Below are 26,466 nucleotides of genomic sequence, written 5' to 3'. Positions count from 1 at the left end.
TTCATAGTCTATACTGTACACATAAATATTATTCTTCAGAGATGTTCTGAAAAGCCTAGAGTCCCCATTAGAAGTTGGGTACACATGAATAACTATTCAAGCCCTTACATAAAGTATAACTACTGGAAGTGTCATTCTTAAAATGTATGGAGAAGCCACAAGCATCACACTTGCCTGAGCTATCAATATCAACTGACAAATTTCAGAGAATTCATCAAATATGAATTTCAACAAGATGTGTTTTTATATAGCTAATCCTTGGATGCTAGCTTTAGACATTGTCATTTTAGGTTAATACTAGTCTTTTCTAGTACAATGTTATCTACCAATCCACATTGTAAAGATGAATTGATGAGTTTTATGAAAGAATTCTTAGCGACATTAAAAAAACATTTAAAACCTTTTTTTTTTCTATTCAGTCACAAAAACTTCATGCAGCCAATAGTTGTTCTGATAATAAGACTTAAAAGCAAAACCAAATTATTTTTAACTACATTAGCTATTCTGTCCTAACAAGCTAGCATTTATGTTTTGAAACTCCAGGTTTGGCCCTCTAACAGCACAAAAATTTGAAGTGACTGTAACTCAATTTCTTGTTTAATGCTTTCCAAGCAGTTTAGATGGGAGTTAAGCACTGCACAAAAACAACAGAAAAAACCCCTTCTTGGACTGGACAACTAAAGACAAATCTGCTTCTCTAAGTCATGTAGACATGTAAGTATTTCACTGATCCTTCTTAAAGCTTCTGTAAGAGCAAGTTGTACACAGTTTCTGTCCCTTGTAAGCATATTGCATACTGAGCAATAACAATGCTACATTTACATATTAAATAATAATTTCAACAATTAAATAAAATTTTGTTTAAATTGTGCATGTAAAAACATCTGCTCAGACACACATTTTTAAAGTAAACACCATGCAAACAGGCTTAATGTGCAGCCAGAATATCAGTAAGATGTACCATACTGGGATTCAGCGCTACCATCCTTGTAACTACATATGTATTAAAAATAAACAATACTCACTGTGGCATCTATTTTGCAGCAAAGTAGGTTTTTGGTTATTTTTGCAACTATGTGCTAGCTCAGATGAGTTAGAAGTCAAAATAATTCAGTGCATCATTTAAACATGGAGCATTTGAAGATAAGGATACAAGAAATGTATTCTCAGAACTATTTTAACGTTGATGTTCATTATAAGTAAGTGTTCCAGTATCTCAGTCTCAGGCTTAAGATATCTTTCCAAGGTGTTAATTCTTAGGGCCCTGAAATACCTGACACTGTATTTTTCCATTTGAGCAATGTCTTTATTTGCTACCGCCATGCTGCCCTGGGAAATATCTTAGTTAAACTACAGTGTTACTTCCATGATAGAAGAGAAAAAACTCTTGACTTGAAACAGTGCAACTGCATCAAAAACTGCCATGATAACCCAGTCAAAACTCACTATGGGTATCTAAATGTATTCTTAAAAGAGCTTTAACTGCTTCTACTAACCACAGTTGTCTTCCTCTCTCCATTCCAATAATTCGAAGCATTTGGTCTTACTAGATCAAAATAGCTATGTTTTGTTCTGGAAAGAAGATTAAGTATTTGTCATGTTTTAACACTAGTATTTGTAATGTTTTCAAAAAAAGCTATTATAATTCAGATTAAATTCTCAACACTCTTCAAATCCAGCAATAAAAGTCATTACTACAAACATATATCAAGTGCACTTCTGCAACTCATAATAACACAGTTTATTCCTTCAAAAATATTATGCTAGTATACATGTTCTTCTCTACTAGTATGTCCTACCACAAAAACCCCCATAACACACTTTCAGAACAACGTAACATAATTGGAGGAGTTTTCTTCCCTTCTTCCTCTTTGAGTATTGAAAATAATCCCCTTAAAAAAGCTTCTTTAAGAACTTTTACTTCATGTGGCACCTTAATCTATGACTTAAAATACTGTATTTGAATAAAACCTAATTGTAACTGCAAATTACTGAGCTAGCTGCAAGTAGCATAGTATAATGGCCACCCATATGGCACAGTGTGCATAAAACAGAACATAAGACAAAAATTTAGTTTAGCAGCTAAGAATTATGAGGAACAGCAACAGATGTCAACTAAGTATACAAACTTATGTAATACTTTCCTCAAGTAAACAGTACACTTCATTGTTTCAGTGCCACACATTTTACTTACATAGGCATAAAAGCAGTTGGTCATAGACATCGTGGGTTTTTTTTTTTAAATAAAGGCTTCATTTAATAAAGAAGATTACATATTTATGTTAATTTTTGAAGACTATGCTTACCATATTAAAGAAACATGGGTAGTAATTTTCCTGAGTAGTTAAAAAAACATGGAGAGGCTTCACAATTTATTTAATGCTTAAAATGTTTTTCAAGGGGAGGTAGAAGGGGGGAGGGGGAAGAGGGAAGAAAATGGAAGGGACAAGTATACACACCATTATTTCAAATGGCATCTTTATCTTCAAGAATTACTGAGGCATAGAGAGAAGTTAAGGTCAATTAGGTAAAGACCCATAATTAATGGGTTACTAAATTCTGAGATGATGCTTTTGATATTTTGAAAAGCCCTACATCCAGAAAAAAAAAATAGACACTATGCTACAGCTCACTGGATCAATAACAAGAAAAATTACAGAAAAACTTAATGTACCCACTGGTGTGCTTTTATAAAAACCTTCAACACAAATCAAAGTCTTAGTAACAACAGGGATTCATTTTAGAACCCTGGACAGGCCAGCTGATGAGAACATGAACTAAATAATTGTTTACAAACTGGGTAACACACTAACAAAAATTGTTAGTTGTATTTTCTAAATCCAATGGCTAAGAGCAATCTGGATTCACCAGGAAATGGTGAAAAAAGCATTCTCTACCCTTGACCCCAGATAAAACATACAGAATATGAAGAAACATAGAATTCACAAACACCTTGTATAATGATTGAGGGATGCACTCTTTATATGTGAGAAGAGATTTTAAAGGGAATATTGCAGCATGGGACTCTTTAAATGTCACTTTTTCCACTGTGATTCTTAACCAAGAAATAAAGCACCTTGGAACACCTAAAATTAGAAGTCATACTCTCTTCAAAAGGGAGAGATCAAGGTGCTTCTAAATGATGATGCCAGGTGTAAGAAAAAAATGCAACAAGGAAAATAATTCATATAATCCATGACTTCAGGCATTTGCAGTCAATCCTTTTAAAATTACTTCTTAAAAAAGCTACTTGGAACAGAAGGTAGTTGATCCACATATGCTGCGCATGGCATTAGTCTAATTAGGAAAGGAAAGGTTTAGGATTCACCATATAATTATGTCCATTGAATAAATGTAAGGTTCACATACTGCCTACAAATGAAAAAACACAAAAGGTGAAACAAAAATGTAATACAAATTCTTAACTGGTTAATTTTTACCTTTTATTTCCAATAAGCATTATAACCATGTTGGAATTGGAATGCTGACGAGCATCTTCTAACCAAGTCGTCAAGTGGTTGAAAGTGTCCCTCCTAAATATGGAAGAGAAAATATTTTAAAAGCAGGATTCCAATGAACTTCTTTCCCTTCAGTTAGCCAGCTTCTCTACTTGAGCAACCAACTTATTTATTAATACACATGCTCCAGGGATAAAAGCTAGTAATCCCTCTGTGAGAGGGAAAATAGGCAAACAAAAATTTAATAAACAAGAAACTTTAAAGAACTTCACCTAAAAAGTAACTGAAAACATGTTTGCTACAAAGAGTAAAGAGGATTCTCATAGCTGTAATAATCTGCAGTTACATATAAAGTCTGCTGAACAGAATTTTAAAAGTTGGTAATAGCTTCAACCAATTCAAACAAAAGGATAAGGAATCATCTTGTCATAAAGTAATATTTATTCTACTGAAGGCAGAAAATGGTTGACAATAATTCTGGGAGGTTATAAACTGAACAGTGAATTTATCAGCAAAGTCTTTCAAAGTAAGGTACATAGATATCCAACGTTACAGATTTTACAGAGAGCGTTCACTAAATATTAAATCACACATTTGTGAAGTGTGCTTAAGACTACACAAGAGTGAAAAAACCAAAATACAATTCCTTTGCTGGAAATCCACTGGAAGGAGTACGTTGCTTCCTGATACTTAACAGGAAACAAAAGGAAAAATGTCAAGGAAACCTCAAGGAAAAATTGTTGCTTAATTCAGCAACGAGATCCAAGAGGCACAAAGGAAACCACACACCCCAATAGGATTTTGGAGCCTGAACAGTTTCATAAACCAGTCACAATACTCACAGTTTTGCAGATAACTATTTCTATAGAAACAGTATTCAATGCAGCAGGAAAATCTTAGTCACTTCTAAACAGCTGCTAAAAAAAGCCACACTAAGACCTGTATTTTCCCAACCTCATAAAATACTGCAATGGTAGAAACTTCCTGGTATTTATATGTAACCAAACTTTGATGTTTTACTATTTCACTCCTTTGCAGAATAGCACTTCAGTAAAAAAACTCCTATAATTAGAGAAAAATTATAGCTCATGGTAATAAAAACACTAAAAGGAGATCAACAAAATATTTTATGGTCTTACTCAATAAAGGTAATCCAGAGGTTCATGGTCAAATAGTTTATGAAAGTACTTTGTTTCATTCTTCCTAAAACTTTATATATACTTTTTCCCAAACACTACAGAGAAAACCTGAAGTATACAGGTTACATGGGCTATATCCTGATTTTGAGCATTTAAGGGAAGTTGGCAAACACCAGATTACAAATATCTATACAAAAAGACAAACTAAATTAGACATTTTAAAACTTGTATATACCGTAGCACAACTCTACAAAGACATATAAGTTTAATCTAGTTTCAAATCCTGAGCATTCTCACCTTGTAATGTCATACACTAGTAAAGCCCCTGCTGCCCCTCTGTAGTATGACCTTGTGATGGAACGGAAGGACTCCTGTCCTGCCTGTAGAAGACAAAGTTTCATTATTTCACATCTCAAATTTATTTTTTGGGGGCTGAAAACAACACATTTAGCATCACGGAATCATAGAATTCTACTTTTGAGAGGATGGGACATTAGAAAGGGGAATAATTTGGGACAAAGTCTCTAACTCTAGCAAGAGAAGAGCATGTACATAAGGAGAAGACACCAACTACAGCACAGTGCTGTTTAAAAAGAAAAAAAATTGGAACAAGACCTCTAAACCTTTTTTGGCAATCCCTGACAACCCAATTTACTGAATGGCTTCACAATACATGAATCATTATTAGAGCACAGAATGGACTCCTAGCAACTAAGCTCTGAAGACAAATTTGAAAGGAAGCAAATAACCCAGAGCTTCACATTTGAATTCAATAACCCGCTCCCTGGGGCAGCTGTTGACACTAGAATAAATAAAGCCCATTGTAAATAAATGATGAATGACATCTTTACGCCCACCATCTGCTGGTGTAAAGGTTGTTGGAAGGCCAAGGATGCAGATTTTATCCGTTATATCATAAACTGCAGCCAGCTTTCAACAGTCCTCAGATGGAATTCTTGTGGTAATCATTTTATTATGAAAAAACAGAAAATGGTTCTGAATTCAATTTTATACCATTCTGCCCCACAGATAACCAGTTGCTTCTGTACTTGATAAATATGGCTCGTCAAACAGCTACAGGATGCAAGAGTCATCTTCATATGCACTGGTGAAAAACTTCAGAGATCCTTTATAAATTAGATAGCTCTCACAGAAAAGTATTCTGTAAAAATCTCAGCACTTGAAACAACACACTGCTCAAAAAAATAAAGTCATGAAAAAATATTCAGTTGCAGACCTTGTGCTCCCCACACTCATGTTTATAACAAGTGCTAACACATGACAAACTTTAGAAGAAGCATTTCTTTAATATTTAGTAACAGAAGCATTAGCATGATTAAAACATAGAACATGATTAAGAAATATTAATATTAATGCTGAAAAAAACCTTATAAGCATAAGACAGTTATTAGCAGAACTACAGGAAAATACCCTTATTTTAAACCATGAAAAACATCAATGAAATCTTTACCAAATCCAAGCTGCCCCTCAGCCCTGCCACGAAATTCATATACAGAAAAATTTCTCTTCTCATAGTTACTGTGCTTTTCTTAATATAACATCTTGAATTCAAGGAGAACTTGATCTAGATTCTACCACTGAGCAAGAACAGTGGCAAAAGTTACTACATGGTCAGTCTTCAAAAAGCATCCCTATCTTCCAGAATAATCAGTTACTTCAGTTTAAGAAAACACTTTATCCTAGCCAGTTCCAGTAGAAAATGTTACAACAGACAACATATTTAAAAATTTCAACACTATTAGAATACTCTAGCATACACCTTTATGTAAGCTGAGGTAACAAAACCATACAACCTGCTACAATGCACCAAGGAACAGTAAAAAACCCAAGTTTTTAGTGCAATACTTGGCTGTCTATCCAGAAGCTCCAGCAACATTTTCTTCATGTGGTGACTACCTCAAGTGCATTGTAGATGCACAAAACCTTTTCTTCCTAACTAGAGAAGTTACTGTTAGCAGTGTATTCCATGTATTGTCTAAAATCATACATGAAGTGGTAAGTCAACCACATTGTCAGCCAAGATTGTCAGAGGTTGTAGAAAATCTTACAAGAATGTAAGAAATGTTAAGTTCCTACAAGAATAACTTACTTAAAAAAGATTGGTATCTAAATACTGAAAATCCTAGCATTTTAATTGTCTCAGGTACCCATGAGGAAATTAAAGTATCATTGCATCCTGAAGAGTGGGAAAAATGTTACCCCTTCTTTTCCAAAGAAGATACAATCTTCCCTATAGCAATAACGAATGTGCTTACATGTATCAAAAGACAACACAAACTGAATTCCCTTTCATGCCAAACAGAAGAAAACTGTAAAGCAATTTGTAAAGCTTCTGTGAAGAAGCATCTGTAAACAAACTCCACAATACTTATGTTTATAGAATATGTATTTTTATATTATATACAAAATAATAAGGAATATATCATAAATAAGAAAGAATATATAATTTACTGTCTTAACAGAATCATTCTGCGTGAAAGATTTGGGTCAATATAGTAGAGCTAGGCATGTAGAATATACTCCACAACTTTTTTGGTATCACTGTTAGTTTAAGCAGTTTTCATCTCTCAATTTGCTCTCTGCTGCCTCCTCCTCCCTGCTTTTTTTCTTTTGTCCCAGGCGGGTACAAGCTATTTCAAAGACTCCAAAACTAAAGAAAGTGTAGGCTACTAGCCAAAAATTATTAAAAAAGAAAAAGCGTGCTGTAATTGTATTTTATCAGACTTCATCTGACAACCCAAGTTTATCTGCTTGCTATTGAAGAATAACAGACAGAAGCAGCATTATGGAAGCTCAGTATAAATTAAAACCAGCCCTGATATCAGCAAAAAGCTCTTTATCTTAAGTGGAATCAACACAGTTCTTACTATTCCATGTTCCTGTAAAATCCAGCACTTCTTTTTTTTTTAAACTCTTCCATATTAAAAAGATTTTTTCATATAATCACAGAATGGTTGAGTTGGGAAGCTGGCTCTGGAAGTCATCTCCAAGCCTCAACAATTTGTCTGGGCAATGTTTGCTGGTGCCCAGCGTGTGTGTGTGTGAAACAGTAGTGACAATAGCCACTAAAAGAATGTTAAATGGGATATTTTCCAAGGTCTTATTACATCTAGTACAGGCAACACAAGCCTTTGCTCCAAGGCAACCCCTGGTTATAGAATCAGAACAGTCTGGGTTGGAAGGGACCTTAAATACCATTTAAGTTCCAGCACCCCTGCCAGGGGGATGCTTGAAGCTTCATCCAACCTGACCTTGGATACTTCCAAGGGTGGGGGCATCCACAACCTCTCTGGACAACCTGTTTGAGTGTCTCCCCACTCCCAATAGTGAAGAATTTCTTCCTAATATTTAAGTCTACCCTCTTTCAGATTCAAAACATTATACCACAACATGCCCTTGTAAAAAGTCCCTCCCTAGCTTTCCTATAGGCCCCCTCTGGGTACTGGAAGGTCAATATAAGGTGTTCCCAGAGCCTTCTCTTCTCCAGGCTGAACAGCCACAACTCTCTCATCCCATCTTCACAGGAGAGCTGCTCCAGCCCTCTGATCATCTGTGAGACCCTCCTCTGGACCTGCACCAACAGCTCCATGCCTTTCTTATGTTGGGGGCCCCAGAACTGGACACAGTACTACAGGGGGGGGCTCACAAGAGTGGAGGTATAGGGGAAGAATTACCTCCCTTGACCTCCTAGCCATGCTTCTCTTGATGCTGCCCAGAACGTGGTTTTGGCTTTCTGGGCTGCAAGCTCACACTGCTGGCTTCACACATGTTGAGCTTCTCATCAACCAACACCACCAAGTCCTTCTTCTCAGGGCTGCTCTCTTTCTGTTTCTTTCTGCTTAGCCTGTATTTGTGCTTGGGATTGCCCCAACCCACATGCAGGACCTTGCATGTGAAGTTTAATAAAGCCAGAAGTTGGCATGGGCCCATCTCTCAAGCCTGTCCTTTCCCTCCAGCATGTTTACCACATCACACAGCTTGGTGTCATCACCAAAACTGCTAAGGGTGCAGCAGTCAATCCTACTGTCCATGTCCCCAACAAAGATGTTATATCCACTTTCAACTACACTGCAGTGGGAGTGGGAAGGTGAAAGATGTTTTTGGTAACAGATAGTTCATGACAGCTATTTTACTTGTAGCAAATCTAGCTCAGACAAGGTTGACTAGAGGAACCAATGAATGCATACTGAACGTGCCTGAGCATGCATCCTCCCTCTTCAGAGAAAAGAACCATTAATTCTGATGCCAGTGGTTCACTAACCGTGAAAACACATGGGCCTCTGATAAACAAGTGATGTTGCAAATATTAAGTAACATTTTTTTTGGCTGTTTTCTGGACTGCAAACTTCCACAGTTTGTATCATACTGCTTAACAAAAACAGCATTTAAGATACAAAACTTATTTAATAGCTCTAGGAGCTCCAAGTCTTCAAAACAGTACAAAAAGTCTTCACCCCTGTTTGAACTGTAGAACTGCACAAACATATATCCCATGCACTTCTCTAAATGTACCTCAGTATAGACACCAAAATGCAATTTCAAAGTAGTGATGTAAACAGAATATGAAGCATTATCAATCCTCTTAGGTCACTAATATACAAAGAGAGAGGGCCTGCAGTGAAGTTTTCAGAACAGTTATGTAACTGTGTTACCACTGACACAGTACCTGTGGCACAGCTGAGGAAAGACTCAGTGTTTTGAATCTATAAACTAAGGGGGAAAAAAAAAAAGAAGCCCCAAGAGGCAGTACAAGAAAGTAGATAATGAAACACTATCCACAACAGCTCATCCCCCTAGGAAACACTCCATTAATTTTACTGAATTCTCTGTTCTTAGTGCTGAAAAACTTGGAAAGTTTGTCTTCAAGGACCAAGTTATCTGAATACATCCCAGCAGAATGGATACATTCAAGCTGACCAACAGGAGGAAAACTTTATGGTATAAATCTACATGAAAGATAAGAAAGCACAAAGCACCACAGCTAGCAGCTCTAAACTTCTTCACTTTTAAAAGGGGCATACACACGTGGCATATTCAAACCATGGGACAGAACACTCATTTGAACTTGTTTACCCTTTTGTGAGCTGTAAACTTAAACTAAAAAGGACATGTAAGAAACAACCAACTTGCACAAGTGCCACACTACCTCTGACAACTGCCAGTTGGGAACTACTCCACAAAGTTGATCCCTGGAACAAAATGTTCCAGAAAGGGAGGAGCAATACATACCTTTGAACGTAGTTTTGAAAGTTAAAAATAAATTAACAGCCTTTTACGTACATGGCAACTTGTTTATACAAATAAATTAACCTTTCTTGCAGTCAAGTCTCTACTCCAAAATTAAAAGAATTTTCAGTTGATTTACTAGCATGCAATACAAAGAATCCACACAAAAGTAGTATAAAAACAAAAAGACCTAGAGCTTCCCAGAAAAAACATTCACAAAGAACCATCCTAAAGACATTACAACAAGAAATCCATAACAATTTAAGAAAGTGTCAGAATTTATGTTACATGTTTCTTCAAAATAACTGTCAGCATCCTAATGTGAACTGATGTTCCAAGATCCCCACGGTGAAACTGTACATTTGTCTAAATACAGATCATCTATACACATGCCTTTTCTACTGATGTTGTTGAATGCATGCCATTTAGACACCCAAACCAATTCCCAGCACATCACAGAAATAGAAAGCTTTAGCCCTTCATTATTAGAAGTATTCTTATGATTTATTACAGTTTATAAATATATTTGAAACCTTTAGATTTTAAGTAGCTACCTTCACTAAAATGGGAGTTCCATCAGAGACAAAAAGAAGTGATTTACTATCCTTCCCTCCAAGGTCTTATCCTCAGCAAGAGCTTGCTCTATTATTGTTGAAAGTCACAGATAAACTGACAAGAAATCATTGACCAGTCAGAAAATAAATAATAAAGTATTTCAATAACTAGATATATTTAAGTACATGACAGACAAAGGTTTATGACCAGTAGGCTGGAAGGTGCATCAGGTTACCTTAGCTCCCTAAAGTACCATCATGGATGTGAACAATAATTCAGCTACTGGTACTGAAGTTCAGATGATGGTCCTATCACAAAAACTGCATAATAAAAGGACTAACTATTAAATCAACAAATTCCTCCCTGATCCATGAATCTAGAAAAGTTAATGCTCCTACATAGAAGCAAACTGTCCGTGGACTATGGATCCCATTTAAGTTCTTGATTATTACTTCATAGCAGTAAAACAGAGGGCCATGAGTACTGAGTACTCCTAATTTGTGCTGTCAGATGTAGCCACTTTTTTGCAAGTACAATAGTTAAGGATGTCAAGTAAGTAAAAATTCAGTGGAAGAATTCACCAGCTGCTCACAAACATAAAAATATGCTGACTGCTTTTCTACTTTTTTCTGAAGTAGAAAATACAATGAAGTAGAAAATTTGTATAGAACCCTAAGGAGTGAGTGCCCCATCCTAGCAATAGTCAGTGTCCCTAAGATGAAATGAATGTTCACTTATTGAATATTCGGAATTTTACTTTGTCTACTAGATCCAAAATGTTTGCAAGTACATGAGAAACAACTGAATTTCCAAGAAGGATTAGTATGTTCAGAATATCTGAAAGTGGACACAAGTTACACTGTAGTTTTAGGGAAAAGAGACATACCTTTAACAATCACACCTTCTTTGCACAAATATGCTTTTTTGTGCAAGCTTCAAACTACTAGAACACACTATCAATTTGAAAACTCACTTGTATGAAAATCAATAAATTGCTTGAAACTAGCTTATAAAAAAGATTTTTTCAGATATTTATTCTTAGTCAAGCAAGACCAGTCTAAGGCAAACTTAAAGTGCTATAGAAGCAATCACAAATAAACATTTTTATATTACATATTACCATTAAATTAAGCAGAAGTAGATATTAAAAATTTTATTTAAATACACAGGAAAAAACCTAATTCATATAAGTTTAATTTTGAAAAAGTTTAATTTTGAAAACAGTAGTAGTATTATTTAGTATCATCAGTGATCTCTTCCCCCGCAGCATCTAAGAGAACTTGAATTCCCCTCTTTCAAATGCTGCTTATTTTTGCTCATCAACAACGACTTGTTAGTAACAGTCAATACAATACAGAACATCCCCTTCAACAACAAAATGAAGGCTACTGACTCATCCTGGTAACAGGCCATGTATCTCTCCACAACAATGAAGTTTTTCTGAGGAGAAGAATTTTTAATATTTCTCAGTGTTACACTGCCACAAAACAAACAAAAAGTCATCTACACAGCTTGTTTAAACTCACACAGCTTAATAGCTCCCAGAACAGTCATTTTGATACTTACCAGCTTCTGTGTATCACTCCTACTTCCCTAGAAGTTATTTTTGCAGCTGACACTAGCTCAAATACCACACTTCCACAAAAGGGTAGCTTAATTTTACATAGATGGCAATTACAAACTAATTTTGACAAATATTTTTCAGTCTATCCACCTGGATAACTAGAAAACCCTTACTAAGATTAAAGATTTAGGAAAGGAAATCTAGAGACTAAAGACAGGCAAGACAAAGAACAATTTGATCCAATGCCTGCACTCCCCTTGACTGACCTAAATGGATCAAAAAGGAAAAGTAAAACCCAAGAACTTCCAGATCCAATAACATAGGTGTGCCACAGCACACAGAGCAGCAAGCTTGCAGAGCCCAGCTTAGGAAATATCAGGAGCATCCTGCAGCTGAGGCAGAATAACTGGAACATGCTATTTGCTGCTTTAGATATTCCAATCAGCAGAACAGCCAAGACTGAAACACCTAACATTAAGTATGCAAGGGCCACACAGAATATCCTTCATGGAATTAAGCTGTTGGAATTTTTTGTTGCTGTTGGTTTGGGGTGCTTTTTTTGTTTTTGTTTTCTTTTGTTTTCACCAGACTAGTCACACTAGACTGCTAGCTCACAGGACCAAATGCTGGACTACAATTTCTAGTGGGCATACATGGATCCTTTGAGCATACCTTCCATTCCAAAAGGAATTAAATTTGGGTACTCCTACATGAACACCAGGCAGAGCTAACTTTGGTAACACAGATCCAAACAAAGACACTAATGAAAAATCAAATATTCTTGAATTATGATATAAGAAATGCACATAAATGGATCTCACAGACATGCAACAGTGTTAGCTTCAGCTGCCCCTGTAACGTTCCTGCAGTGAACTACAGCTTCCTTATATTCCCATTATTAAGATACACCTTTCCCTGGAGCTGCAGTGATCTGCTGAAGACAACACAAACTAGGTATTGTTATATAGAAATACGGGGCCAAAAAAAATCTAAATTGAAGGGTTTGATTCTCATTGCATAGAAATAACTAGCAAGAAAAATCTCAAGTGCTTGATTCTCTCAAGAAAGTAAATCCTTACTCGTTGCTAGCCAGTCAAAACAAATTTTATCCAGTTCTCCACTTTTTATGTTTCTGCTCAAGATGTTTCGTGTTCAGTGATGAACTGAAAGCAGGTATAAAAGCTAGCACTAAATCACAGAAGAGATGGTGCTGTGATGCAACACAAAAGTGTTTATGAAAACAAACACTTCATATATTTCCTTAACCACAGGTATAAAATCAACTCTTATCAAACAGGAATTGTTACAACTTAAATACGGAGACAGCACCAATAACAGCAAACAGAAATCCAGGAAATGATCCACCCAGATACACAATACACAAACCTTAGGATATTTGTGTACCTTATCCATCGTAAGTAAAACATCTCTTGACAATTACCTCATCACATTTCTTATCTTGCTATTCCTTCAACCTTTGCACTCAAGTTCAGAACTGAGACAGTGGGATTTATATATACTCACAAACCAAGATTTGATTGGAATAGAAACATTGTGTGTTTTAGAAATCAGATTGTACGCAGTTAAAATTTTAACTACAGTCAATATGCTGTCATTCATTACTTACAGCTTATAAATTAACTGCAACACAAACGTATCATCTATTCAGCATTTGAAAGCTTTAAGTGAATACCTTTAATTTAGTCATGATATATTTAAGAAGCTAGCAAGATAAAAAAACCTGCATAAAAGGGGTTTGTAAGTCTTACTAAAAGCAATTCTGCAGAAACTTTTGTTACCAGACACTTTGCAAGCATTCAAGAAAGCAGTCAGATTGCAAAGAGCTACTGAATCAGAGGCACTAAGAAAAACATAATTTACTCAAAAATCATTGAAGATCACTTGTATCCACAAAGCAGATACTAGCACATTAACGAAATAAGTTCAAAAACCAATGTAAGACAGTGGCTGCACCAGTAGGAATATAAATAATTTTGTCATATAGAGAATCTGTCACAATTTTAGAAAACAAGGACCAATACAGATACATTCTCACAGTCACACTACATACTAAAAATCTGCTTCTACAGCTAATGTTTATGCAGAGATTTCCTTGTCTATTGAACTTCAAAGGGATCAGACACCTCAGTAGCGAGCAATCCACATTTATAATAGTAAAAATTCCCAGGACAGAAACCACTCAAAGTAAGCAAAATCTGAAGATATACTTCTATATCTTTTCACACAGAACTTCCAAGAAGGCACAGGAAGTGCCTTCATCTCTTCATCAAGTGATGAATTTTGAAAATAAGTAAGGAACTTTGGATCTTACCAATGAAGTTAGCTACAATATTGCATTTGTTTACATTTTTATATCCACATGCATGTATGTAGATATGAATATATCTCCCTTCATCGATTTTTTTTTTATACTAAGCAGAGCACATAATTAGGCTATGGCTCATGTATCAGTTGTTTCTAAAGGTATCCTAAAATGTATTTTGAAAAGGAAACAGAAAAACCTGTCCTAGGGAATAGTTAAGCACAACTGAAAGACATGGCTATCAGTACAGGAATCTTGAAGCTTTTGCATCACGAGTGTAGACGTTGAGGCTGACCACTATGGTAAGGTGGCCACAAGAAGAGAACAGCTGAGTTTGCTAATCTATCTTCTTAACCTGAAACCTTGAGAAGTCTGATTTTTGGTAGCCTTTTTCAAAATCAAAGCTTTTACCATCATTCCCTTCTTAATTGTCTTAACTATCTTCACAATTACAGTGAACCTGAGTTCTTAGGTTGATGAAAACAGTGAGCTGTACCTTTTCTTCTATGTTGGAAATACAAACAGCTCCTCAAGAGAATTCTTTCTAGGTTAAAGCAAGCACACAAAAATTTCCCAACAAAATGTTATGTTAACCAGACCTTACATGAACACACAGACTACTTAGAGAAATATAAGTTCTTAATAATATAGGAAACTTTCACAAAAATATGAGGCAGCACAAATACCAGTCTTGCAAAACTGACAGTGTTACTTAAAGAAGTTGCAGCAGAAATTTGCACTGTTTTAAGACTACATCACAACAGAAAAGGAAATTTTTAATCTTCATAGACACCAAAGACAGACAAAGTACAGTCTCACACAGGTGTTGATGACAAACAGCTTAACCAGAACAATAAGAGAGCACTAGTGGAGCCATAAATTTAAATAATTTATACGATTTATTACTTACCGTATCCCATATCTGAAGCTTTATCTGTTTCCCATCAATAGTTATCATTCGAGCCCCAAATTCTACACCTGAATAGATTTTACAAAAGATTACATTAGCATATACCAGAAAGAAAAATGTCAAGTAGTATGAAAGCAAGAACACACATAAGCTTAAGTTAACTCAACATTGCACTTGGAGGAAATAATCTCTCTCACAAACTGCTTCTAGCTAATTTTCCGACTGCCTGAACAGGCTGAAGAGTTTTCCAGAAGAAAGAAAACTGTTAATTTCTGAGTAGTTTGAAAATGCATTAACCAGAGCAAGTGTCAAAGGGGTATTTCCTAAAAAGTTCTCCAACCAATTTAGTAGCTCTAGATCAGAGGGAGAAACAGATGTACATTTGAATGCAAACAGGAAATTCAAGTCAAATTATTTTAACACTCAAGTAAGAAAAGATTGCTGAAGCCAGTTTAGAAGAAATTAAATCTATAATTCTTTATCAACAAAATATTCTATTAAGCAAGCACACACGTGTCACCTTCAAAAAGATAAAATTTATTACTCTAGTAATTAAAACTCACCTACCTTTATGAAAACAAGTGCTTCTAAAATTCTATTAAGTTAAAGATCAAATGAAATAACTGAGGGGCAAATGTTTTAAATAAACAAAAACAATTTCAGAAAAAATTCAGCCTTTGCTACAATCTTTTGAAGCAATTTTAAGATCATTAACAGTAAATGGAGTATAAATTGAGGCTATTACTATAGTATTTAAAACCTGACATATGCCTAGCAATAGTGGATGTACTTAAAGGCTATCAAGTTGCCATTAATCTATGCTTCATATATCCATTATTTCAGCAAAAATAAATATCTAGTACTTTAAGTTCTGTCTAAAATTAGTCACCATCTAGATCTGGATTGAAGTCTTCCTATTATGAAGTAATGATATTAGGCATTCCAAATGTGTCTTCAAAAGCTTGTTTGGAATATTTGTGAGGGAAAGCACTGGTTTCTGCAAAATTACTTTTGAGGAAAAGGACAGGGAAGAACCTCTCTCCCTTGAAAAGGATATTGAGCCAAATAAAAGCTGTGAGCCAAAGAACACTGCATTCTCTTTAGCATCCAAATAACCTGCAAAAACTGTATGCAAACAAGCTGAAAGAATGGGATGAGACAGGAGGTCGAGGAGGAGGAAGCAGCTGAATGACAATACTCTGACTCAGCTGACTGCAAAACCAGGGGAAGGTCCCTGGACTAAAGGTGTTAACACTGCATGCATTACTTGATCTCAAAATGCAGATCCTTTGCCACCAATTTAAATTCTACAACCATCCTAAATGTTTAGTTTCTACATACAGCCCCATGGAAAAATTAAAAGACTATTTAACGTGGTTCATAAAAATATCTGCTGATAAAAAATTCTGAATTTGAAACAACATACATTGTTGGTAATTTTTTTTCTCTTGAAGATGGAATAGAAGATGTTCAGGCATCTCCTAAGCACAATAGACAACCAAAAGAATGTTCACAATGCTTTCTTTCACTGCTATTTACCTACAAATATTGTGGTGTTGTTTTTTTCTGTTGGGTTTTTGTATGTGTATTTGTTCCGGGTTTTTTTGTTGTTGTGTTTGTCTTTTTGTGGGGATTTGAGTTTCTTCAGGTTTTTATGTTTGTTAGTATTGGGGTTTTTTTACCCCCCTCAGCTGCATCAATGCAGCTTGTCCCACCTGCCTTTCTTCCTTTCTTTCAAAATGGAAAATAACTTGATATAGTTGTTGCAATCTTTAATTTTAGAGTACAGTACTACAATCATGCACAACTCTGAAAACAGAAAAATAGAATTCATAGAATCACATACATTTTCCCCCCATCTTGTTTTCATTAGACATAAAGTTTCTCTCTTAATTTCTTACATCTTTGAGACAATATTTTAAGCTAGTTACACTAGAATTTGGGGCCAAATTTTTCACAACTCCCAATGAAATGTCTTTTTTGCACATATCCTATTTCAGTTTCCCTTCTCTTCTCCTGAACTGCCCACAGCAGGAATAGAATCTATACTCCCATAGGCTAAAACCATTGTATTATATCAAAAAGTTAGGCTATGTAACATGAGCCTTTTTATTCAACCTAAGTTTTAATATAATCAGTTAGAAGTGTAACCCATTTCATCTTGTCCTGAATAAGCATTCCTATGACTCTGAACCTAAGTTCTTTAGTTATCTCTGTCCTTCTATATCTGCTTGGGTACTTGGGAGAAGCATTCTCCTGGCCAAAACACACACACATGCCCTATGACTTCAGTGAAAGAAGGCTGCTACCAGCCTATGCCCCTTCTTCCCCTTTCTGAGCAGCTTCCCATGCTCCATTCCTACATCTCTCATGTTACTATCTAGGCTCAGCTTCTCATCCCACTAGCTGAGGTTTCTGTTCCCAGATTTCAGCCAGCTATATGCCAGGCAGACAACTGGAATTACAACCAACCTGCTGAGATGAATCTCTTTCCCACAGCCTATCAGTTTGCTGATGTGGCGGGGCTGCCAAAGGCATAAGGTGTCATTTATTTGGCAGGCCTAAAGAAAAAAAGATGGCAATAACTCATGCCTTCCTAAAGAACTTAGGCTCTTTATTGAGGCAGCCTATCTGCTATCATGATGTCAGAAATATTTGAAAACTGATGTTTGCCTAAAAATTTCAATTACATTATCCAGTCACACACAAGGTGTGGGAAGACTGTCTGAGAGAACGGGAAGCTGCAACTAAATCACCCGATACATTCTGTTACAAGAAGAGTGCTTGTTTACATTCTGAGCATCTATTTCAGTACTCCAAAACACAGGGAGCCTACCTATTCCAGGGCACAAACTAAAAATAGAGACTGAGGATACATGTTGTACAAGGCTCATCACCAGAGCTGCTGTGTGCCTTGAAATAACATGAAGAAGTTCAAAGGTTCTGCAACCTTATCAGAGGTTAGCATCTGTTACACTTAATATTGAAACTGATCTGAAGACTAAGCTTGCCCACTGAAGAATTAATTCCCACAGTACTTTGGATGTGGAAAGAAAAACTTGTATAGTTTGCTAGAGTTAGAGCAGATGCAGAGCAGTTGCAATTCTGTTTGTTGCAATATATGTTTCTCCTAGTATCAGTATCAAATCAGACCTAACAAATGGTCCACATCCACTTGAGGAGTCAGGAAGAAAAAAACTCAAACCTGTCCCTTCCAAACAGTGAACACCTTTACTCTTTAGTACTTCTTTATCCAGAATTTAGTCTTCTCAGACTGCAAATCTGTTTATTCACCTTTAAGGTTAACTTTGCTTTAGTTCATCTGTAATGTGTCTTCCAGGTTGTGCGACTACACTAATATTCCACTCCCTAGAGAAAAAATGTCATTTGCATCACCATCAATGCACTTCAACCTTGCTCAATTCTGTTTCCATGCTGAGTTTTCAGTTTTTCTGAGGAGACAGCTGAGATACTATGGCTACGATTTCTATAAACTGTTTTTAAGATTGTACCTTTCTAGTGTGAAAAAAGGCCTTCACTTGGCTTTATCAGCCAAGAAAAATTAATCAACTGAAGATTCACTGCTAACTTGATCCAGCACAAATCCTACACTATCACAGTACCACAAACTGATAAGTACATCTTGAAGTACCCCAGCTTCTTAACCACCAGAACTGTGGGGGGAACAAAAGAGACGTACCGATAGTGAGATCGTGGACTGGTTGAAATCGCTTGTCTGTGAACTGTAACAATAAACATGATTTCCCAACACCTGAAAAAAAAAAAAAAAAGTTTTAAGCAAACTTTAAAAAAAAAATCTCTGATGAACTAACAGAAATTAAAGTGAATGGTATATATTGTTTAAAATTAATTAGCAGAACTTGAAATACTACGTTGCACCTACTTTGAAGTGTACGCAACTTTTTCATAGCAGTTCCAGAAAATTAAAGTCAAGGCAATTATTTTTAAAAAATGAAAAAAATTAATTCTTCTTTTTAAAAAGTAGCTCTGCCTCCAAGAAGAAAGAAGTTTCCTAACAGACCTTCAAAATATCATTTCACATCCTCTTTCCATAGTAACTAATATAGGTCTTGCTGCTTCTGAAGACCCATAGCTGCTTTCTCTTCAGTACTTACAACATTCTTCCAAGCTAACTAGATCCTCAGTACCACCTTACTCCCACCTATCCCCTTCAATACATTTACAGCTGCTCACAACCACTATGTTACTGCCCACTGGTTCCCCATAGGCCAAAAAATAGACCAAGCAGAACTGGCACAACTTATTTCACCTTACAGCCAGGGAATACAAATATTGTTCCCCTCAGACACCCTGAGTTCAGATGCAGATGGGTTAACTACCTCACATCACATGGACACTAGTCAGCAAAAGGGCAGTTTCCTCTGTTAGTGACAACACAGAAAAGCAAAAGTTAGTGTAATCTACAGGAGGACTAAAACTACTTAGGATTGTACACAATACTTTTTATGGTTAATTTTCCTTGCTCTTTTACTTGAAGGGGTCATTCTTCCCATTCTGCTCAAATTTCCAATTTTCAGCCTTTTAAAACTCAACAGTCATACATTTGGATTACATACACTTAAACTCTGAAATACACCACATAACTCACAATACTAGAAAACCAGCTCCTGCTGTACTCTGCTTTATCTGTCCAGCAAGATAAGGCTTTTTCAGCCACATACTAGAGGTCAGCTCAGCTGATCTGAAGCAACGTATCTGGTAATGAAAGACAGCAAACAAAGTGATAAGGAAAAGAACCATACTGCAAGACACAAGAGATGCATACCAGAGGTTTGCATATAATGACATTATCTCTCTACTACTAAATTCAACATTCTCAGATTTTTTAGTATGGATCCATGAGGAAACAAAGCCTAATAAATTGTAATCACTGCCCACCCACCATTTTTGTCTTAAAAGCTACGACCAGTGATCACTTTCAATCAAGTCTAGTATAAATCAGAGACTTGCATTGAATTGCAAATGCTGTGACAAATTGTTGACACTGACATTAATATCCCAGGCAATGCAGCAATTCTGGCAGCCTAAACCAGAATTAGTTAGTGCTGTTATTTCCCTTCTTCTCTTCCCTATAGCATGTTCATGCTCTTTTCTCCTTCTTACATCAGAACTGATCTGGCTAAACCATTTTAGTTGTCTGATGAGTTAACACACTAACCAGACAAGAAGAGTGACAAAGAAAACAGAAATGGCTTAATGCCAGGGTCAGAAAAGCAGAAGTCAAATGAGTGAAGAGAAATGCAGCAGCCAGCAGATCAACTTGGAGTGGCATGGAACTACAGCCCAGGGCTAAGTTCGCAGCATGGGCCCTAACAGATCTCTCTTCTGTAGCTCTCTGGCTTATGATAGCAAGCTATCAGAACAAAAGCAGCTGGGAAGAAGGCTTTGTCCAACAAAATTAGTGGACAGAAGGAGAATGAACAAGGAATGGTGGAGAACACTAAGTAGGAAAGAATCATGGAGAGGGATGGGCAGAATACTGGAGTTATAGGGACAGAGAACATGAATCTTGAAGAAACCTGAAAATATTAGTAATTCTTTTACTCACACAACACTGTTTACATATACAGATACTTTTATAACACCAAGGAAATACTGCTGCCCCATCACAGAGCATGATCACCATCCCACCTGCAAAAAAACCCCAAACTATAAATCACACCAGAAACGGAATACAAAATAGCATTTTCCATTAACTTTAGAAAGTGTTTCCAGTTTCATTGGATAAACCAGAACCCCAAAACTATGCCATATTCCAGCACAGATCTTACAAATATTAGAAAAACATTTCAAAATCCAGTCAATACAGTGACACAATTAGGTGACCCAGCCCTACTTCTTAAGTGTCAGCCTCTCATTTCTTCTTGTAAGGCTGGTGTTGGTTCAGGAGAACATAAAAACACTGGCATCAGCACAGCAAAGATGACAGACAAGCACAGCCCCTTTGATGCAAGCACTGTCTCAAACTGGCACAAGATGCTTGCACCTCTAATTATTGCTATGGAAGAGGTCTTTCAGGAGCAGACTGCAGACACAGACACAAACACACACAGAAACAAGAGAAGTTACTAGTTTCTGTTTAGTCCCATTCCTGCTATTTCAGAACCTTCCAGTAAAGAAGTCTGGAAGTCCTTAAGTTTTCTAGTGTTGAATGAAGAGAGTTTCCAGAAGTTGTAAACACAGCTTCAGTGCTTGTTAAGTTTAGGTTATATTCTGTTTTAGGTAGCACTTAATATTTTATTGCCTACAATTATGGCTTTAAGACACTGCCAAGTTTGTAACAGAAAAGTTCTTATGAGAATAGCTTGTGGCCCATTCCCTTCTAGAACCAAAGCAGATTGGGCTACCATAAACACAACCAGGAACCTGTATCAGGGATAGGGCCTGTACATATGAACTCATGAGCAGCTTACCACCTCGTGACTTGAACAGATGCTGAAAAGATCAATTAACAGTTGCATGGCTGCTAAGCCCAGGGCTTACAAATGGTTTGAAGTAACTATGCATTAAAAGCCAATTGTTTACCATGTATCTTGTTCCCTTAGCACTTTAAATCTTACACCTGAAATGAGGCACACACTCTGGGAAAACTAGTTTAGTATGTCTTGCTATAGTCAATTGTAGAACACAAAAGGGACAGATTCAGTTATTTATTAACTATTTCCCCATTTTACTTCAGCTTCATAGCTTCAGCTAAACCACACCCAGACAAAAAAAAAATAAAAAATCTTAGGATCTTAAAAAAAACCCAAAACCGAGCAGAGCTTGGATACACTTCAGCAAGGAACACAGTAAACAAAAGCTCCCACTTAGGAACAAACTGAAACAATGGATTATATACTCAGAGGAGAGCAGCATGCTTCTTTGCAAGTGCATGTTCTAGGATCCCTTCATCACTCCTCAGTACCAAAACAGCGATGAAAAGTGGAACCTGTGCTACAATCCTTTTACCTTCTGGCTCTGAATTCCAAACTATCAAGCTGAGTTTGATCTTCAAATTCTTCTGATTCTCAGAAAAGAAATATCTTCCTCATCTGGAAGCATCTTCTCCTGGGTGCTGCTCCACCATTCCCCTAGGCAAAGGGTTGTGAGAGCTTTGCTATTTTCTGCCTTAGCCCAGCCATGCTCCAGCACCTCCTTTCCCCAACACTTGTGTTCCCTGCACTGCTCAGCAAGCCAGAGCAGCTAAGTGGTGAAGCTAACTCCTCCCTTCTCACTCCTAAGGTTATGCAGTGAGCTAAACCAAGCTACAGATCCAGAATAACACTATAGTCACAAAAAATACTAGAATTTTCTTGAGAGTAGGGCTACAAAATAGACAGCAAAGGGAAGGGTGTTTCTTTTCAGTAGTAGGCTGCACCCTGTGCCATTAAAAAAACAACACTGGAACCACAGCACAGGTGATGATAAAGCTTAGACAGTTAAATGATTTTTTGTAGGAAAGATCAATTGCATCCCCCTCTTCTTCCAGCACTTGTGACTCTGTGAATAAGGCAAGGAAAGTTCAGCTGTTAGCTGCAAAGTAAGAAGTGTGGTACTACCAACATGAGGGAAAATCCCAAGCTTTTTAACTCATCTGCTGTTAGATTACAGCCAGAAAAGGATCCACAACAACTGAAACCAATCTAATAAGCTGCTGCAGTCCTGTACCTTCCACTGCTGAGTGTCTTATAAAGCTGATCTGATCAAAAATTAAAAATGGCTTATAAAAAAGAAAAAAAAGAAAAAAACCAGGATGATGGGGATGGTGGGGGAAGAGGGGGCCAAGATAATTTTCTTAGTTGCTCCCATAAGCACCACTATAGCCCTAAAAGGTGACCGAGGAAAAGAACTGCATTAGTCATCATCTCAACACGGATGCCAAAACTGAATCTTGAAAACAAATATCTTCAGGTCAGATATGTGCTAGCTACCTCTGAGAGGCATACTGACTCCTTTCCACACAGTTCCACCTCCTTACTCAAAATGGCTCTTGTACTTTTTTCACCATACCTGCTAACTGTTTGGTTTTTTAAATCATCCTTGTGAGCTGAATTGGCTCTCTCAAGGATCAGACAAGCGCTGATGCTGACAATTAAGAAGTGGTTCATAGCTGAGACAAGGAGTGGTAACCTGGTCCACCCATTTTGGCAGCAAACATTGGCTTAACACAGCCATTTCACAAAACTGTATTTTTCTTGTTGTTGATCACCCAGTCGTGTGAAGCAATCAGCTTAGCACCCGCAGAGATGAAGACCTACTCCCCCCTTCATATTTTCCTCTCACTGATCCTCTCAACTCTATTTCCTCCTTTGAAAGTATCCAGACCTTGAGGTAAGCACTTTGCTGGGGCCAGCTCAGAGGTGGCTTTCTACTGTGTTAGAGGGTTGATTCAGCTCATGGTAGACTACTGAAATCACCAAAAGGTAAGGGAAGCAAGACCTCCCCTTTTCACTTCAAATCAACTATATCACACAATAGAATTGCAGAATTGTTTTGGCTGGAAACAACCTTTAAGATCATCAACTCCAACTGTTAACCTAGCACTGCCAAGTCCACCACTAAACTATGTCACTAAGCACCACATCTACACTTCTTCTAAGCAACTCCACGGATGGTGATACCACCCACTTCCCTGGGCAGCCTCTTCCAGTGCCTGACAACTTGCTCAGTAAAGAAATTGTTCCTAATATGCAATTTAAATCTCCTCTGGCAGAACCTGAGACCATTGCTTGTTACTAGGTAGAAAAAATGAATACCCCCTGTGCTACAATGTCTTTGTAGAGTGCAACTTTGTGTCTCTACAAGGCTGCGGCCACAACCGCAACCACAAGGTTGTGGTTGTCTCCACAAGGTTGTGGCATACTCTTTTTCTCCAGGCTAAAAAACCCCAACTCCTCCAGCTGCTCCTCATAAGGCTTGTGCTCTAGAACCCTTCAACTGCTTCACTGCAAGCTTGGAAGCCCCAACACCAACTGAGCTGAAAGAACCTTTCTGTTCCTCTTACATCCCTTTAGATAATAAACAAAACCAAATCTTTAAATAGGCTAAGTACAGTCTCAAACAATGGATGAATCTCAAACAGATTTAAAAAACAACTAGGATTTAAAATGGGTAATCACATAGTATCAACATCACAAGATCTATACCTCTAACCTGGCTGATGAGCTACTTTCTTCCAAGTTCTCTGCAAAGCCTTCAGATGTTTCATAAGCCCTTTTCTCATCACAGGATTCAGCTCATTTTCTCTCCTTCCTTTCCAACCACTGCATTTTTATGCAACTCAAAGTGAAATATTATCCTTTCACAGGCCTAAGCACAGGGAGACATTAACATAAAGCAAAGGTTTGTCTTAACCTATTTTCAGTCAGTTACCAGTTAGCCACAACTGTCATCAAATATTGGGTGGTTTTTTTTTTAAGTAATAGAAAGGACAAAGTACTAAATTACAAATTGCCAGCTGCAGAGCAAAGGGACTTCACACACCAATTATAGCATGGATAATAAGAAAAATAACTTCCAAAATCCTTCACGATGGCTACATATATTCAGGAACAGTAATGTCATAAAAATGGCTTTTAAACTCTTTTGAAGATGATTCAGCTTCAGTAATTAAATAAACAAACACTGCTGTAAATTATTTACAACAGCATATCTGAAGACAATGATGGAAGTTTTTCTTTCTACATAAAAATTAGTTCAGACCTATGAACTGAAAGGAGCCGTTCAGTTTTGTCACATTTCATTTCATATGGCACTACCAAACTGCTAATCCTGCCAGTTTTAAATATAAATACATAAAAACTGTTTCCAAACAAAATTAAACTACATGACTCTGTAGAAAACCTTTTTGTGTCCTGGATAATCACAGATTATTTAGTAAAAGGCCAGCTATTTGTAAAAAAATATGGACACTGCTTGGGGGTTTAGCTGTTGTGTTTGGGTTTTTTTGTTTGATTTTGTTTTGTTCTGGTGGGGTAGGGTGTTAGTTAGGGCCAGCACAAAGTAACAGCCTCAAGAGACAATTTGTATAGGCATCTACTTATTTTTATTTATTTATACTTTATTTATTTATAAGTATTTATTTATACTTTATTAAAGTATTAAAGTATTTATTTATACTTTATTTATGTTTGTTATTTCTAGTTAACTTCTAAGAGGTTAAGATGTACTTACACAACAGCTAACATCTGCTTTTTCAGGGATCAAACTATTAACGGAAGTGTCTCATAGCAAGATGTATGTTAAAGATCAGTATTCTGGTTTTCAGCATGAACAAGTTCTCATATTATCATGGAATATTAATAGCAGCTTTAATGGGATGAAAACCTGTTAAGAAGCATTGTTACATACTTGTAGAAAATAAAGGCCAGAAGCTTTGGTCATGCACACAGCTAGCTCATAGCAGCAGTTGATCCAGAACAAAGTGCACTGACACTAGAAATATTTCACAAGGACACCTGAAATATAAAGCAAATTCAATTGCTTAATTTCGACATCTGGGAATCTCCTGGACAAGTGAAATGGTTGACCAGACAGCTTACTTTACTCTAGAGAGTAAGAAGAATTGGATCACCAAGCACTTATATTTTCTTTCATCATCTTCCCCTAATAACTTCGAGATCTGGTTGGTTTATAATCCACAATTATCTGCAATAATTGAAAGGCAAGTGAAAAATACATTTTGCAAGAAGCTCTGAGGGTTGCTAAACTAACACATTCAAGAAAAGCAGAAGACAGACATGTTCATGGACTGATCTCTAAGAGACATTTAGATGGGATACAAATGAAAAGTTATGTTGGTGGCAAGAAGACCATTCAGAACTGTTATTCCAGGCATATAAAGTTCAGTAGTATTCTCTGATAGAATTTAGTAAACACACTCTGATATAAGAAAATCCTGTTTAATGAATATCAAATATTCTGGGGAAAACCATCTAGCTTTAGTTTTCACAGAAATCTCAGATATCATTCCCATGTGGTAGACTGCTGGTGAAAACACTTAAGCAGAAAAGATTTCATCATTATACCAAAAAACTTTCAGGTAAAAGAATTACAGATGTTAAGTAACCAAATGCAAGAACATGCAACACGCATATCCTAAGAGTGTTCATACTATTTCAGATTAAAATGTATCTCAGCTGATGGCCAAAACAAGATGTGTAGGGGAGACTGGATGAACACACCAACTCCATACCAACCATCAAAATGAAAGAGACAGTATTAACCATCAAGCCAAAGGTCTCAGA

General features: G+C 36.7%; 1 protein-coding gene across 1 annotated transcript in view; it reads right to left on the bottom strand.

Annotated features, from left to right (window-relative positions):
- Nucleotides 1–26,466, bottom strand: part of RAB2A (RAB2A, member RAS oncogene family) — a 46,213-nt gene that overhangs the window by 16,376 nt on the left and 3,371 nt on the right. The window contains exons 3-6 of the mRNA XM_071737610.1: nucleotides 18,897–18,968; nucleotides 15,197–15,264; nucleotides 4,895–4,977; nucleotides 3,441–3,533 (exon numbers count right to left, since the gene is read on the bottom strand). Coding sequence (XP_071593711.1) covers nucleotides 3,441–3,533; nucleotides 4,895–4,977; nucleotides 15,197–15,264; nucleotides 18,897–18,968 — 316 coding nt within the window. The remainder of the gene's footprint in view (nucleotides 1–3,440; nucleotides 3,534–4,894; nucleotides 4,978–15,196; nucleotides 15,265–18,896; nucleotides 18,969–26,466) is intronic.

Source organism: Heliangelus exortis, chromosome 2 (genome assembly GCF_036169615.1).
Source record: "Heliangelus exortis chromosome 2, bHelExo1.hap1, whole genome shotgun sequence".
Classification (NCBI taxonomy): domain Eukaryota; kingdom Metazoa; phylum Chordata; class Aves; order Apodiformes; family Trochilidae; genus Heliangelus; species Heliangelus exortis.
This window is presented reverse-complemented; position numbering and strand designations above follow the sequence as displayed.